Below are 16,705 nucleotides of genomic sequence, written 5' to 3'. Positions count from 1 at the left end.
TTGTATGTTTTGTAGATGTTTGTTTTTTTTTTCTTGGCAACAGCGGATTGCATTTGAGAGAGCAGAGTAAGCATTGTTACTCAGTTTCCCAGGAACTGGTTATAAGGACAGTCAGCATGCCTTTTTTTTTTTTTAGTCTATAAAGTCCTAATCTCATGCCCGATTATTTATGGGCTCTTAAAATAACTGTGGTCTTATGGCAGTCAGAATGCCCAGCAGAGTTAGAAAGCCAACACAAGCAAACATCAGTGGGAGCTGAGAACTTCCAACTCGCGCAACTTAGGAAATAACAAACTCCTTATTGCTTATGCCTGTCTTTCCAGGTGGTACTTCTGGTAATTTCTTAAAGTACTTTAAATCTACTGGGGTAAAGTAGATCAGAATAAGTGTTTTATGCATAGGAACTGAGCTGTCCCTTGGGAAATCGAGGTGCTGTGGTACAGGAGCATTTGCCTTTCAAGTAAGGAAGCAACTGCAGACTGTTCATGTGGCCTCATATGTTACAGTGAGAGAGCTTTTGTACCAGACTGTAATGTGTGTAGAACTACCCCCCATTCACCTGGAGTTTGGCATCCAAACTGCCTCACCTCCATGGGCAGTTGGCTGTAAGTAGGCTTGCAGGCGCTTATATCCATGTAGTATAGCAAGAAGGTTCTGGCAAATGGCTGAGGAACTCAACAGAGTGCTGTTGTATGCTCCTTATTAACTCAGCATGTGAAAGACTCCGAGCATCTTGCTGCAGTTAAGGCTGTAAAAATAAGAACAGGACTGGAGTCCCTCTTACTTTTCTGCTTTTTGCTGAATCCTGTATCTTACAAAAGAGTTGGACTTCTTCTGTCAACTCTAGCACACGTTATACCATATCTAACGCGATCAAAACACCACTTTCTTTAAACATAACAGCTCCTGGAGAAATGCAAGGTATTTTTTTTTTTCCGCTAGATCAAGGAATTAAAGGTTATGATCTCTGAATTCCTTAGTCTGTTATGCCATTTACTTTCTAAGCTTGGTGCAACATTTAATATCCATATGGTTTAGTTTACCTTTCCTTACGCTGGACATGGTTCTTTCAGTGTGTTCAGTATTTGATGGACTGAAACAAAAAGAAGCGGAATCTAAACTTGATTCAGGGTCTGGGTTTGTAAGGAAACCAACCTCTCCTTCATCGCTGCTGCCACCACAGTACAGCATTGTACGGGCACTGCTGGGATGAGTGATGGGACTGAGCTTCGTGGTATTTCTAGATAATTGTGCCTGCTGGCTGCCTGCATTAAGACTCGGATCTTCACTTGGTATTTACATTCCTTTTGAGTTGATAATCCAGTTTGACTGAGCTGTAAATGCCAGGAGAGAAATGCTGTTTGATAGAACTTGTACTGGAAACCAGCGCAAGTCCAAGGGGGAAGCGAAGCTGGTAATGAGGTTAAGCTGGCAAGGGTGACTTAACCAGAACCTGTGCCAGGAAACTGTGGTGGGATAAGTCTGCTGCTGAACATCATGATTGCCTTTCTTTCTTTCTTTTTTTTTTTTTTTAATGGATTGAACCAAAATGAGACGTACACACTACCGAGGTTCTCCATTTCTGCTTTGGAGAGGTATAAGCGGACTGGTTGACATCATTGTCATGATTTTTCATTTGGTGTGTAATGTCCTGCAGACTGGTGAAAAAAGGCTGTTTTTATTGGGAAGGAAAGAAGGCTGTTCAGTGTCTCATTACAACAACAGGGTACTGCTATGATGCATGCAAATTGTTGCCAATGAAATGGCGCGAAGATAAAGATAAGCAGGTGCTTCTTTGCATCTACTCACTGCAATACAAATTTGATGTAATGATTATCATGAAGCCTGAAAATGAGCTTTCCCCTTACGGGCTCATGATTGGCATCTGAATTTAAAAGCTGGCTTCCTTGGAAGACCCGTTTCAAGTCCTGTTCTCTTTTTTACTTGCTATTAATGATTAATTTCTGCTGCCCTCAGTGTGATCCTTCTCTGCAGTTTTAACTGCGAAAGTAGTGGTAATGATGAGCAAGGTTGTTTGAAAAAGATATGTCAGTCAATTTCACATACCTCCTTTAGGAGTTAGGAAGAAAGTACTTATAGGTCATCACCTACAAAGAGGTCCACCTCCAGTCTGACTAGCCTGGGTGGGACATCCTGAGTTCTGTAATCCTCCAGCATGAACGCATGTCAGCTGGTTCTTAATCAGAAATGTCCACCATTGGTGTTCTCTTAGTTTGCGGTGATTGCTGTAGCGTTTAGGAAAGTTTTGGAATCCTGTGTCTGGAAATAACACAAATCATTTCCCCAGCCATTGGCGAATGAAAGGCTTGCTATGCGATGGCAGCTAGAAAACACAAACATCTATTTCTACTCTTAAGTTAAACACTCTGGAGCAACTCTTCAGTTGCTAAGCATCACCTGACCTGTTATTATTTAAGTTGTGCTCACTGGAAAATGACTGAGGGAGAATTGTTGATGTGCTGCATCTAGCCTTGTTCAGGCTTACTTTGAAACACGACCTGGAGGTTTGACCAGGACCATCCTGAGCTTTTTGTATTTTCTACCAAAAAGATGCGTTTGTGGAGGTGCTGCTGCTAGTGGACAGATGCAGATCTTTCTTTTAACACTTTAATTATTTATCATCGTGGTGAGTCTGCTATAATGGTTTCACTCCTTGTACGACATGTCTCTATGTGTTATGCGTAGGATGGCTTTGCTCGTTGCTATTTTATCCAAGTGAAGGCTGACCTTTGGTTCCTGGCAAGCTGCCTGTTTTGCATTCCTAAGGCTGGTCAATACCTACTTCTTCATGGGAATAGCTATTTCCTGCATTTCATAGCAAACTTCTGGGCATTTCAAATCAAACCTCTTGGAGGTTTTTGGTGGCGAATGATATTTTTTTGCATTAACAGAAACAGTTCCACCTTTTCTTGTTGTTTGTTGAGCCCACAAATTAGAAGCGTGAGGCTTAAAGCTGAAGAATGAAAGAAGAAACAAAAAGCCATATGGCAATGGCAGGAGGTCCTGCCACCCCACCTTAGGTTGGTGACAACATGCCCTACATTTAACCTACGGTCAGGAACTAATTAACAACACAGATGGAAGTGAGCTAGCATATGTATTCTAAATAATATCCCCAAGGTTTTAATCGGCTGCCCTGCCTCTTTCAGGGTTAGATATGGAATTTACCATAGAGAGATTTGCAAAGTATGTGAGTGATGCATACGGTTAAGGTAGCTCTGTATGGGCTGAAGGAGGGGTTTGGGGAGCAGGAGCTCCCATGTTCTCTGGTTTGCCAGTGACTTGCTGTGCAACCTGTGGCAAGTTGTTTTAAGTGTTGTCATGTGCTTTAGCCTACCTGGTAGGAAAACAAGGTTTTGAATATGGTTTTTCCACACCTAAGTGTGCTGAGATTCTGTGTTTGCAAAGCACTTTGGAAGCTTTGGCAGTGTGTTTTGTAAGTCATGCTGCATGACCAGAGACTCAGCAGTGTAAGTACCAGGTCTCTCTTCTCTTTCAGCTTCTTTGAGTTGTTCACTCCCCGTGTAGATAGATTGGTCATGTCTGATAAGGCATTTTATTTTGGATAGGTTAGTAAGTTTGAGAATCTTCAGTGCTATGCAGAGGTTTGGGATTGGGAGTACAGCTTGCTGCTTTCTATAGAGTAACCGAGTGGTTTTGTTTCTCTGACTTTTTGCTTCCTCCCCCTACTCCCAGTTATTTGAAGACAGGCTCTCCTTCCCTGCAGGGCAGTAGGATCTGCTTATGTGAAGGGACAGGTATTGAAGTTTTTATAGAGGAATGTCTAATTACTGAAATCCCATCTATGAGCCTACCCTTTGGAGCTTAAGGGCTCTTACAGTGAGGGCTGTACGCTGGCAGCAGGACCGCTTTGTTCTGTTGGGGGTGTGAGTATCTGAAACAAAACACCCTAACAGTGGAGCGGAGGGAAGTTGGATTGTGTTGGCCTGGGTTTTGCATACTTTTGTTTATAGGCATGTCTGGGCTATTTGTGTGCTTATGTTGGTGGGGGAAGGGGGGAGCTCGGCTGCACACCTAGGAAACTTTCTTTCTTCCTCTTTAAAGTGTAATTAATCGTAAATATGCACATATCCTTGGGGAGTCTGGAGCACGAGGAAGCTGTTCTGCTGGAACCTGTTGCATATCGTTCTGATATAGGTATTAGCTATACTTTAGGTGATGGCCCCATCTGATTTTATGACCACGTGAATGCTGGGTCAACTTCACAGCTGGTGCAAATCTATGAATAGAGCGCTATGGATTTATACCAGGCAGTGACTGTGTGTGCCAGAATTAGGTCTGCAGGAATATGTACTACTTGAGTGAGCCTCAGCAGCTCTCATCAAAATAACTTCCCATGGTGCCACCAATCTCATGACTGGTATGAGAAGTCATCAGTCAGGTAAATTTCACTTTAATTTGGGGGGGGGGGGGAGGGGATGGGACAACCTAATGCCCATGTGCCTTGTTCACACAAGTCGCGGTGTAATATTCCTCTGGGCGAGAGATTATACCATTATATAACTATGAGAAGGCAGGCGGTTGGTAAAACCTGCAGCCTTGCAGGAGGAAGTTACTTCTCCTTTTTTTTTTTCCTTGTGTTCCAATAAATGCCTGGATCTGTAACAGTGCAACTACTGAACTTTGTTTTCTGAAGTTCGCATCGTTGTCAGATATACTTCCTCACCCCCTCTAACTAACAACAGACTTTTCCTATACAAAATTCGAAGTGGAAGCAACAGTGCAGTGTCGTATGTATGTAGGTGGGTAAACCCGTGTGCCTCTCTCTTCTTGCCCAGCTGCTGCTGAGCTGTTAAGGCTTGTCCAACTAGGGATGGAGGGGAAAGCTTATTTCAGCGGTCTCAGCTACTTGCTTGCCAGTTAGAGGACTGTGGAAGTAGTGTTGTCTGTGAAACTTGTGTCCCTCTACAGCCAGTTGAAACCGGCCCCCGAATTTTTAAAGTTGGTTACGAACAGAGAATCCAGCAGTGAGAGCAGCAGCCTTGTTTCAACATGAAATCACACAGAGGGTGGGGGGTGAAACAGGCTGAAAAGTACAATGCTTTGAAAGCTGTGATGTGCTGCATTGTCAAAATAAAGTATTAGTGGTGGAGACAGCAGTTCTTGCCAAAGGCTTTTCAGTAGTTATGCTAATACATTAACTTCACAACACAATGCTATCTCCAGAGATAAAACAGTTCTTACAGCGGGACAGGTGCGGGGCTGGCTGCCTAGTTGAGATGGGTTAAGTTGCTGACCCACCCGATGGTGTTTAAATAAAAGAATGGCAGCTAAATAGAAGCTGTCCATTATTCCCTTAACGCATATAGAGGTGGCTTTGTGAACTTGCAGATTTCTTTTCCTGGTCCAGTAACTTTGTTACTTTGTGTAACTTTGGATTCCAGTACTTCTAGAAGGTGTTCTGGTACCTCGCATCGCTTATTCATGTAGGGGAAGTATTTCCACAGAGATGCTGTGCTAACAGCTGAATTGAGCATGTGTTGAGAAAAGTCTGCACATGAGGGCAGGCAGCCAAAAGATGACTGATAACACTACTGGCGAAGCAGGCATATTGTTAATACCTGTCAGGAGTCTGACAACAGGCATTTCCAGTTTCTGGTTCATGCACATCACAGTGCAGATCAGCTTCGCTTCGAGGACTGACTATGGCTAAAAGCAAGGTATTCCCTTACAGCGATGCCACACACATTCAGGGGTTCAGCAAAGGTAAGTGTTTAAAAAAGAAGTGGGTATAGCCCTTGCTGTAGAGGAGGCACTGTCTGCCCCGGCCATGGGAAACTGTCTGATGCTTTAACTGTCTTAACCATTGCTTTTCCTTGGCTAAGCTTCTCTTACGTTCATGTTGAGTGCATAATGTTCCATAGGTCCTAGGACACTTGCTACTTGCAGCAGAGCTGATGGGCGCGTGGGATGCTTTACACGCTGTTCAGTAGTTTATAGGCGCTTGTAAGACACGAGCTTAACTGGTACAGCAGCTTCTGGGTTGTTGGAGGGCTGCTGGACACATGTCACAGTACGAAGGATCCAACTCGTGCTAGTTTGCCTGCAACGTGCTCCATTCTGTTCCTGCTCTCAAATGCCAATTATCCTCAGCTTCAGTGGGAGCTTCATGCATGTACTTGGCAGAATAGCATTGTCCTGTGATGATTCAGCTCAGTGTTGCATACCGAAGAGCCATAGTAAAAATGGAAGGCAAACCACACGTGTTGCACCAAGGTCTGAGACTCTGCCCTAATGTTCTTTCATGCACAGGTTGGGTTAGCATTATATGAAGCTCTAGTGACAATTGGAGTGAATGATTTTTGGAGAACTGTAATTATTTGCTTTCGCGGAGGATCTAGATAGTATCTTGGCAGGGTGTAATAATTTGATTGAATGGTTTTGTGGTTGGCTTCTTGTTTTGTTGTTTTGTGTGGGTTTAGGGTTATTTTTGTTATATGATAACGTCTAGGTGAGCTTAAAGTTCACAAAAGTCATGTAATGTTACTTTTGAATGAACTTAGAAATTGCAGGAATCTTATCACAGCAAATTCTCTAAACCAGCTCGATTTCAGGCTTGAAGAGTGGTGTGGATTCTCAACCTGGAATGTGCTGCTGCCAAGGTTTGAGACTTGGAAGTCTTGTTCCTTCTGTCTGGCGTTTCTGGTATGGCAATAGGAGTATGGATGGCATATTACCCTACCCATGCTACTCTTGGTGAGCGTAAATCTGCTGGAAGCTGGTATTTGGAGAGGACTTTCCATGTGTAGCTTGCTGTGGCAAACACATGGTCCCCTTATGGAGCCGAGTTTGTTTACAGTGATGATTGCAAACCCCTGTGCAGTTGGGGTGCCCCTTGTGTGGGATGCTGTACAAACAGCTGGAAAAGCAGGATGTGTGCCATGGGCTCTACCAGCAACTCCCATTGTAGATGTATAAAAATAGTGCACATCTGTTCTCTTCTATGGGTGTTGTCTCTCTGAAAGCTCTGATACCATCTGTGAGCCTGGCCTGCTATTCCTTTGCCTGTGCATACTGCCAAAACTTACTGTGCCTGTTTCCTGGTATGGGCAGCTTGGGTCCAAGATCTGGCCGACAGAAATCCTGCTGGGAACTCCTTCAGGCCTGCACTTTGCCAAGTAAACTGCAGGCACACTTGTAATGAAGAGCCTGGCCGGTCTGCTCATGTAAGAGCAGCTGAATTCTTTGTGAGAGTTTTGAAGCAAGTGTGCCCTTTGTATTGCTGTTTGAGCACCCAGGAAGGTGTGAGGAATGTTTGTAGGAAACTGATGTGTTACTCCATGAAAGATCAAGGGTGTAATGTTGTTAGGTCATTAGTATCCCCTATTATTATCTTTGGGTTCTTTCCCACCTCTGATCAATGGGACAATTTGTGTTGGGTTGGTTTTGGTTTGTGAGGGGGGGGGGGGAAACAACACATGTTCATGTTCTTTTTTCCTGGCATGAAGAAGCAACTTAAAGAATACAAATTGGGCAAGGGTGTGTATGTATGTATACATGGAAGGGGGGGGGGGGGGTTGCTTTATTTTCAGTAATAAAAATTAATTATACAGATGGCGTGAATAGCTGTGAGGATAACCGTAGTGCGTCAGACAGGCAGTTATGCATGTATTAAAGGTGAATGCTGTTTGTTCTCAGCGCATTAAGTCTTTGTAAAGCATGTGCTGACATGCATCCCATTTTGGTATCTGTTCACACACTTCAGTAATGATGTGTAGAGTAGGAACTTGTGCCTTTGCCATTCAGTAGTATTTAGGAAACTGAACTTCTGCATAAAGGTCTTAGAAAATGGCACGGCAGAAAAATTATCTTGCTGCTAATTTTACCTTCCACTGCATGCTCCTTTTCTGGAGATGAAAGGATTCTGAATCTGCTCACTACTGAAAGTTATTTCTACTTTCATGGCATGTGTCAGGATGCAGAAAAGCAAGTTTATGTTCACAGTTTTCTTCAGGTCTTTCTGCTGGGAACAGAATCTGTTAAACAATTAGATTTCTGCTTAAAATAAGGAAAAATAATGGAATGAAACAATTAGCTGGTGAGTTCTCATTAAATGCTAAATACCAAGTAAACAGTGCAGATAAGTAATTGACTGCATATGTAAACTAGCTGTAGGTAATTGACATGACCTTCATTTAATAAGGCTCCTTCCCATTAGTGGAGACTGCTGCCACAATTATGTGCCTTTATTCTAGCCGTAATTGTATGGACTTTATTGAAGTACAAACTAGGTCATGTCTTCCTGAGATCTGGTCTGTGGTGGGTGACCTGTTTTTGTTGCTTCAGTTTCATCATGCTGCATTAGAGGGGGAAGGATGCTCTGGCAGCCATGGAAATGGATAGCGTTTAGGAAGCTGGTCTCAAGCATCATTTCTGACAGACATCCTGTGTGACCTGAGGAAGCTATCCAAGGCTGAGTCTCAAGGCAACTAGCATTCATCTGCTTAAATTGATGCTTAGCAGGAGTATGCTGGGAAAATGGGGAAGTACAGATTTGTCTGGTGTTCCAACCCCTTTCCAATTCCATGCAGGTGATGTGGTGCCTGCCTTGTGATTGACAGGGTGTAGATAATCTGTCAGTGTTTGGAGTTGGTAAGGCACCTATTGCAACCTGACAGCCAGCGTCTTTAATCCTAGCAATGTAAAATTAAGGATTGATAGTTGGGGAGTAGAGGAGAAAGGACTGGAAGATGCTGTCCGATTTGTTTCCAGTGCTGCACTGCGATATTAGTTCTGCTCGCTAAGTGAGAGCTGAAATCATGCACACCCATGAGTTTGTTTGTGAGAAGCTCAAAGGCTGTTTCTATCCATATAATGAGATTTGTTTTAATCTGCTTACAGTATCTTAAACTACTAGATTCTGAGCAACTTCTATAAGAAGTTACAGCCTTTAGAATTGAGGTGTTTCCTAGAAGTTTAATTATTTTACTCAATATGTTTTCATTGGGAAACATGAGGACCATGTATTTTGCTGTAGTCGTTGTGAAGGTAGAGGAGAATCTTCTCATGTCCTGCTTGCCCACCCTGTTCAGCTTAGTCTGCAACTCTTATACAAAAATGTATCTCTGTTTGCTTGCTAATGGTATTCCACGTGTCTGCACTACTAATCCATACTTTGACATACTTTTCTATTGATAGAAGTGGGAGGGAAATGGGTGCCTTTTAAGAAAGTCACATTTTCTTGTGAATTATCTGTCCTAAAGTTGTTGGCTTTCAGAGACTAGTTGTACTTTTTTGTAGTACCTACCATAGTGACAGTCAGATATCGTCAGATGGGATGCAAATTGATCAAGCTTGACAGCAGTTTCGCTTCTAAATGGAGGGCAAAACCAATTAAGGAAGGATTAATTTCATGTCAGAGATAAAATGCTGCTAGGTCTGGTGACCAGACAGCAATTGGAGGATGCTGAGTCTCCTGGTGGAGCTTCTCTGCACCTCCCTGCTTTTCATCTCTTTTCTTCCTTTTAAGTTTTCCTCTCAAATGAGATTCTGTTGTTTTAGTCACTTTGGATCCTATCAGGTTCATGACTATCATGAATAAACAGCTCAGTGATAATGGGGAAGGATGTGTCCTGTTCCAGGAATCACTGTATCCTTGGCTTAACTTAGCAAATACTCAGCCTCCAACAGGCAAACATAACTGATGGATGCAAGCTCCTGTTTGTTTTGTGCTTGCCTTGATCCCTTCTGTGTTGTGTCCTGCCGCTGTCATGTTGGAGGACCCTCTGGGTCCTCTGTATGTGCTCAGACACAATCTGTCCTCTGGAGTCCAGATATTGGCTGGGACTTTTGGGCACAACTCTAATAAAAATAACAATGACTTGATTAGGAGCCACCTGATCTGTGTTATGTTCAGTGCTCTGGTGGTCAGAGGTTGCAATACGGCTTGTGGGGTTTTTTTTTTTAATTTTCCTTTTATATGAAAGAATTCTGAGAATTTTCAGAAGAGGGAATGTATGATTCTTGTTCCCACCGGCTCTGTCCTTTTATGCTAGCTAAACCGCTCCATCTTCCCCCTGTCAAGCCTCTCCACTTTTGACCAAGGAAGACTGATAGCCTTTTTCATTGTGTGGTAAATCATCTCTAAGTGACTGTTTCTTCCCTTTGAGGAAGAAATCTGATATTGCTCCCTGTAAAATGTGTTTTTAAAATCCCAGGATGAAAAATATGCAAAATATTAATGTTCTGCATGGTTAGAGCAAACACTGTGTTCCTGTGAGTCACAGATGTCAGGTTTGTTTAATCCTAATAAATCTATGCCACAGTAACACTTCCAAACAGGAAAAGAGGTGGAGGCAAGAAAGTGAAGTTGTGCTGGGAAGGAGGTGATTGTTAGCCAGAATTTGGTTTAGTAGGGGAGGGTTTGGGCACAAAAAATATGCTGCTTTTCTTTCATTCCCTCCCCCCCAACACTTCATTAAGTAGACTTTGAGACCCACGTGTCAGGCACTGCCTTTCTAGTACATATTTCATGTTCTTTGTGTGTTCTGTGATGGATTGTCTTTCCATGGTGGAGTCTGAAGAGTGCAAGTTTCCCATAGTGTATTTGCAGGAGATGAAGTAAGTCTTTTTACATAGCACCCTGTTGGCAAGCAGAAATAGCATTTACTCCAGTGAGTGCTGCCAAGTATGAGGTACTTCCGAGTGAACTTCAAAAGCTATGAAACAAGCATTAGCTGCTGCTTCAAAAATGTGAACAATGCCATTGCTTTCTAGCAAGCAGAACTGGTAAGAGTGCAGATGGGAAGGAGGGAAATACAATCACTGGACATAATAGATGTTGTAGTTACACTAGGGATCAGACTAGGTATAGCTCTGTCACAGCAGGATTTGGGGGGCTCTCATGATGGTATCGTAAGTACATACTCTGTTCTTCAGGAGAAAATGATTTATACCCTGAGAAACATATGGAGGCTTAGCAAAACATGTGAGTGGCTGCAGTTGCGCAAGCCCAAACTGCTTGGAGTGCTGGTAGGAATGAGTTTTGCTAATCCCAAAGCTGGTGAGGAGTTTTCTTACTGATGCTGTTAGCTGGTGCTGTCCCTCTGTGCTCAATGAAGAAAGAACCAAGCCAACTGAGAAGCTTCAAGGCATTGCCCGTAACATGATTCAGAACTGGAGAAAGAATGTGAGAGAAACAATGCAAGCTGCTCTTTGTTCACACATGGTGTGACTGACCTTGTTGTGGGTCTTCATGGAGAGCCCTGGGCTAGAATATATGCTTTGCCTGCTTGAGAATAGCTGATGTGGGGCTCTGAGGAAACACAACAGTGGTCCTGGTACTGTCATTTCAGTATAGTGTTTTATCAGTGCTGTAATCCATTATGTCTTTCCCATGGCATTCACATGATGCGAGCAATCTTTCCAGCTCCAGTTTAGTAAGGTTACAAGCGCACAGTCCTGCATCATTTTCTTGTTCTATATTTATGTGTACATACCTTCTACTTTTAGTTGAGGGATTGACCTGGTGAGACCTCAGAGGTGTATGGCCTCTTCCTGTGTTTTGAGGATTGCTTTTAAAATACAAATGCAGTTCATCCTGGTGCTGTTCTGTTTCTTGTGGATTTAACTATTTTTGGTGTAGAGACATCTTAAAATAATAATAATAATCAAATATTTACCTTTCCACTTGAAAGAGGAATTTTACCTTCCACACTTGTGAAGCTGCCTTTTAGTGCTCAAACGCTATGTTGCTAAATAGCTGTTCTGCTCTTGTTATTACTTGAAATATAGGTGTAATCATTCAGTAAATAATGAGTTAGTGTAGTATCTGATCTAATACTTATCACAGCGAGGCATTGGCACATAAGAACTGACTCACCATTATCCATGTTGCCCAAGTTTTGGCTTATGATTTATCTGGATATCTAAATCGAAGGAACACCTTTGTACCAGAGTATGCTTCTCCACTGATAATGAGTTGCAGCTGCACACATGAAGTATATCTTTGCAGGAAAAACTTAATGTCTCATGACGGTTTAGGTGAATTTTGATGACTTTGTTCCTCTTAAGTTAATTTTCTTCTTCTTTTTGTCCTCAACAGTTCCACCAAGTTAGAAGAGTGATGACCATCCTTTTCCTTACTATGGTTATCTCATACTTCAGTTGCATGAAAGCTGCCCCGATGAAAGAAGCTGGTGTAAGAGGACAAGGCAGCTTGGCTTACCCAGGTCTTCGGACCCACGGGACTCTTGAAAGCCTAAATGGGCCCAACGCTGGTTCAAGAGGACTGACGTCGCTGGCGGATACTTTCGAACACGTGATAGAGGAGCTTCTAGATGAGGACCAGGACATCCAGCCCAGTGAGGAAAACAAGGATGCGGACTTGTACACATCCCGAGTCATGCTGAGCAGTCAAGTGCCTTTGGAACCCCCGCTGCTCTTTCTGCTTGAGGAGTACAAAAACTACCTGGATGCTGCAAACATGTCCATGAGAGTCCGGCGTCACTCTGACCCAGCTCGCCGTGGGGAACTGAGCGTCTGTGACAGCACGAGCGAGTGGGTAACAGCGGCGGAGAAAAAGACTGCAGTGGACATGTCTGGCGCGACCGTCACAGTCCTTGAAAAAGTCCCAGTACCTAAAGGCCAACTGAAGCAATACTTCTATGAGACCAAATGCAACCCCAAGGGGTACACAAAGGAAGGCTGCAGGGGCATAGACAAGAGGCACTGGAACTCGCAGTGCCGAACTACCCAGTCTTACGTGAGAGCTCTCACCATGGATAACAAAAAGAGAGTTGGCTGGCGGTTTATAAGAATAGACACTTCCTGTGTATGTACATTAACCATTAAAAGGGGAAGATAGTGGGCTCGCGTTGTATAGATTATATTGAGACAAAGTTATCTATTTGTATATATACATAACAGGGTAAATTATTCGGTAAAAAATAATTTTATGGACTGCATGTATAACTGAAGTTTATACAGTACAGTGATTCCACGATCTATTTATTGAACATATCCATGACCTGAAAGGGAACAAAAGTCAAAGTCATTTGCGCACAAATTAAAAACAAAACAAAAAACAAAAAAAAAAAAAAAAAAAAAAAAAAGGAAAAAAAAAAAAGCAAACAAACAGAAAAAAATCTGCATTACATTCCTCGATAACGTTGTGGTCTGTCGCCGTTGCCAAGAATTGAAAACAGAAAAAAGATCTTAAAAAAAAAAAAATAATAATAATTTAAAAAAAAAAAAAAGAAAATTGCATGCTGCTTCAATTGTGAATCGATGATAAACTGTCCTCTTTCAGAGAAATAAATCGAACCAAAACATTCCGTTTACATTTTAGACAGTAAGTATCTTTATTCCTGTTGGTATTATATCTGTTTACCGCTTTTACCTTCTGATAGCATTGGAATTAAAACAATGTCAAGGTGCTGTTGTCATAGTTTTACTGTTTCTCTTATTTTTGAACTCCCATCCGATTTGGAAGGAAAAAAAAAAAAAAAAGGAAAAAAAAAAAACACATAACCTTATTCTGGATTAAAGACAGATTTGGGTTTTGTTTCTTTTGTATGTTGTGAAGGTGTTTGCAATAGCAATCCGACTACTACTGATAAGAAAAAATAAAGAGGCAACTGAAAAAGAATGGTGATGTTCCACTTCACATTGTTGAACTTCAGGCTTAAGGGCAGCACTTAGTTAACTGTCTGTCAACATGCTTTGCTGGGTTATTTTTGATTAAGTCGTTGTCTTTTGAGACTTGCCTTTCTTTATACCATATTTGTTTGTGTTTGGGGTCCCCTCCCCTTTCCTCTCTCAAAGGAAGTTGACTGTGAGCTTGAGAGTATTTCACTAGGCATACAACTGGAGCTTGTCATGTAGAAAGTACTCTATGGAGTGTTGAGAGTGATGATAACAGTATAATAAGTGTGTGCTTGGATCCAACATTTTAGCCAAGTGCAGCAGTGGTGTCCATAGAACAGGCTCTCAAACCCTCACAGTGAATCAGAGGGAGGTCACAGCACTGGAGAGCTTGGTCAGCTCAGTAGTGAGGAACAGTTTTGGTTTGTCTGAGCTTATCCAGATTGCATTTGGCTCTGAACCTGGTCCTGTGCATCTCCTCACGGAGGAAAGGCTGTGCCTTGCACATTGGTGCACATAGTGTGGCCTTGTGCCTCCAGAGCATGTCCGCTGGCCCCAGAGTGCTGTGATAGCCAGGAGTGGAGGCAGTCAACATTTACGTACGTGTCTACTTCTGCTGTCAGCCTTTGTGAAACAAGAGTTGGCATTAAAAGTAAGCAAAGAACAAGGACTGGATTTGATTGGCTTAACATCTGCTTAGGTTCTGACATGCTTTGTAGGCCCTCTGCTACCGCTCCAGTGATCCAGACAGAAGTAGTTCCAAAAAGGCAGGTTGTAAGCTTCAGAGCCGGGCATAGCACTTTATCTGGATACAGTGGGTGAAGAACCAGAAATAGCTCATTAGTGAACTCACTAAAGATAGATGCTGCAATTGTAAATCCTCTGGACAAACTATCTTGAGCAAAAAGGGAAATGCTTTAAGACGTAACTATTGCAAAGTCTGCATTACTTGGTTTGTCTGCGGAGATTAATTAAAAGCTGGACTGGGCAAAGCTAATTTGAAATATCATCCCCCTTAATCATCTCCCATGAAGAATATATTTAATGCAGAATTGTTATCACTCCTAGTAGAAACCCTGTCTGTTGGCTTCTGTGGGCTGGCATAGACACCTTCAAAGTGGTTTCTTCGTAGGGTAAAAGGGCTTTCTTTTGCTAGGACCGTCAAAGTAGAGTCATCCTCACTGTAAAAAGAACTCTGTATTTTGTATTGGCTGCATGCTTGCTGGGCTGTGAATGAGAGCACTTTGTTACCTACTTGAGCTTTAAACTTGAGGCATTCCCACCTAAAACTCAGCAATTAAGAAAATCCTTATGCAGACTGGATGCTTGTGGGGAGGGAGATAACTAATTTTTCTGTAGCCAGGATGTTTATGCATATTCTAATCCATGGCGTTTAGTAACCTGAATGTTACTTGGGTGCTGTTGTTCTCGGCAGTGGTGGTAGCCTAACTCACAAGCACGTTTTGGTGGCAGTAAGGAGTGACAGATAATCAAAGCTAACAATGGGTACATCTTCAATTCAGTCATTCTCACCTGGAATAGGTCCCAGTGGTGCTTGTTGCAGGGTGGATGGTTTGATGGTAGGCCCAAGTGCTGCTGTTAGCTCCCTAGGTGAGTGATTGAAATGAATAGGGCTTCTCATAGAATAGCTTTGTATTTAAAGTAACTCAAAGATGTAACCCCCGTGTTGATATAAAATGGAGAAAAACCACTTTGTATTATCTTTAGGAGCAGGGACTGCAGCTGTTGGTATGTAAAGCACAAACAGGTGGCTTTTGCTTTTCAGTGGCTTTTCCAACAAAGCTACCTGATGGCGTTTCTCCTCCCATCCCTTCTGCTCGTGTGCTGTTGGCTGCCGAGCTTTCCCCACTGAGTACACCCAAAGGAGCAGCCCTTGTGTGTGGGGAGAACTAAGGAACAGCAGCAAGAATGTAGGGAGGAACCTTGCTCCCTGCAATATGTGTGTCAGCTGATGCCTTTGACATAGGTATAACGTGAAATTGGTAGTTAACGTGCAGTCCTATGGCTCTCGCTTGCTTGACCCAATGCAGATGTGATCACAGGCTCAGTTCAGTTAACAGAGTTGGGGGCGGGGGCTCGGTTTTCTTTCATGTCACTTAATTGAAATCTTGCTGTGGTCTGTTTGTGACAAAGGTATATCATGCATGTCAGCAGGCCTAGTGCTGTGTTAAGTAAAGACTCTTGCAAATGTAAGTTCATGTCTGTGGCCTTGTTCTCTACTATTCACCTTGTGTAACATAAATATTTATTGTATATTTATATAATTTTATGTTTTTTGGAAAAAAGAAAACACTGAAATTGGCATTAAAATTTAAAAGCAACTGCGTCATATTGTAAATATAATTAAGCTATATTTAAGTGTACTGATTAATATAATATATGTTTAACTATAGAGTTTTTTATGTTTTTAAATATATTTTCAATATATATATATATAAAAAAAAAACTTGGGGTTTTTTGGGGGACCATGTGACTCTTTTCTCTAACTGTAAAACAAACTCGAGTTTTACTATAAAGATGTGTGTTCTTTGTTCTAAAACAATTTTTACTTTATTTTAGCAATAAAATCTCCCTTGGAGGGCAGATAGCCACCTGTTTCGTAGCTGGACAGTTAGCATTGGGAGGGGAATGCTGGCAAGAATTTGCTTTCCATAAAACATGAGGATGCTCACAACGGTTATATTTCCATCTCTTTCTAGCCTGTAGGTCCTCGTGAGACTAAAAACCCACAAATGACAAATAGGAATGGTTTTATTCAGCTGCAAAAATAATGGCTATAATGGAAGCATGTTGGGGAGTCACTACTGTGAATAACGAACAGGTATGTGAGGCCCAAGTTCCACAGCTATAGCCCGGTCTCATGCTTGCTTTTTAAGTGGTGTCATGTATATTTATATCCACAGCACTGAGCTTATTTATGACCCCCACACAGTACTAAGAGTGGAATTCCTCAGATTTAACATACTGTTAGCGTTTCTAAAAGAATATGCTCTGCTAGAGCTGCCAAGCCCTTGTATATTTAATTATCCCATAAGCCTAGAAAAATCAATAAATCTTT

At 42.2% G+C, this 16,705-nt stretch overlaps 1 protein-coding gene across 4 annotated transcripts in view; it reads left to right on the top strand.

Annotated features, from left to right (window-relative positions):
- Nucleotides 1-16,152, top strand: part of BDNF (brain derived neurotrophic factor) — a 34,434-nt gene extending 18,282 nt beyond the window's left edge. For all 4 annotated transcript variants that reach the window (XM_072338678.1, XM_072338680.1, XM_072338681.1 and 1 more), the window contains exon 2: nt 12,086-16,152. In XM_072338678.1, the coding sequence (XP_072194779.1) occupies nt 12,086-12,847 (762 nt within the window). In that variant the 3' untranslated portion in view covers nt 12,848-16,152. The remainder of the gene's footprint in view (nt 1-12,085) is intronic.
- The last annotated feature ends 553 nt before the right edge of the window (nt 16,153-16,705 follow it).

This window comes from Excalfactoria chinensis, chromosome 5 (assembly GCF_039878825.1).
Source record: "Excalfactoria chinensis isolate bCotChi1 chromosome 5, bCotChi1.hap2, whole genome shotgun sequence".
NCBI lineage: Eukaryota > Metazoa > Chordata > Aves > Galliformes > Phasianidae > Excalfactoria > Excalfactoria chinensis.
This window is presented reverse-complemented; position numbering and strand designations above follow the sequence as displayed.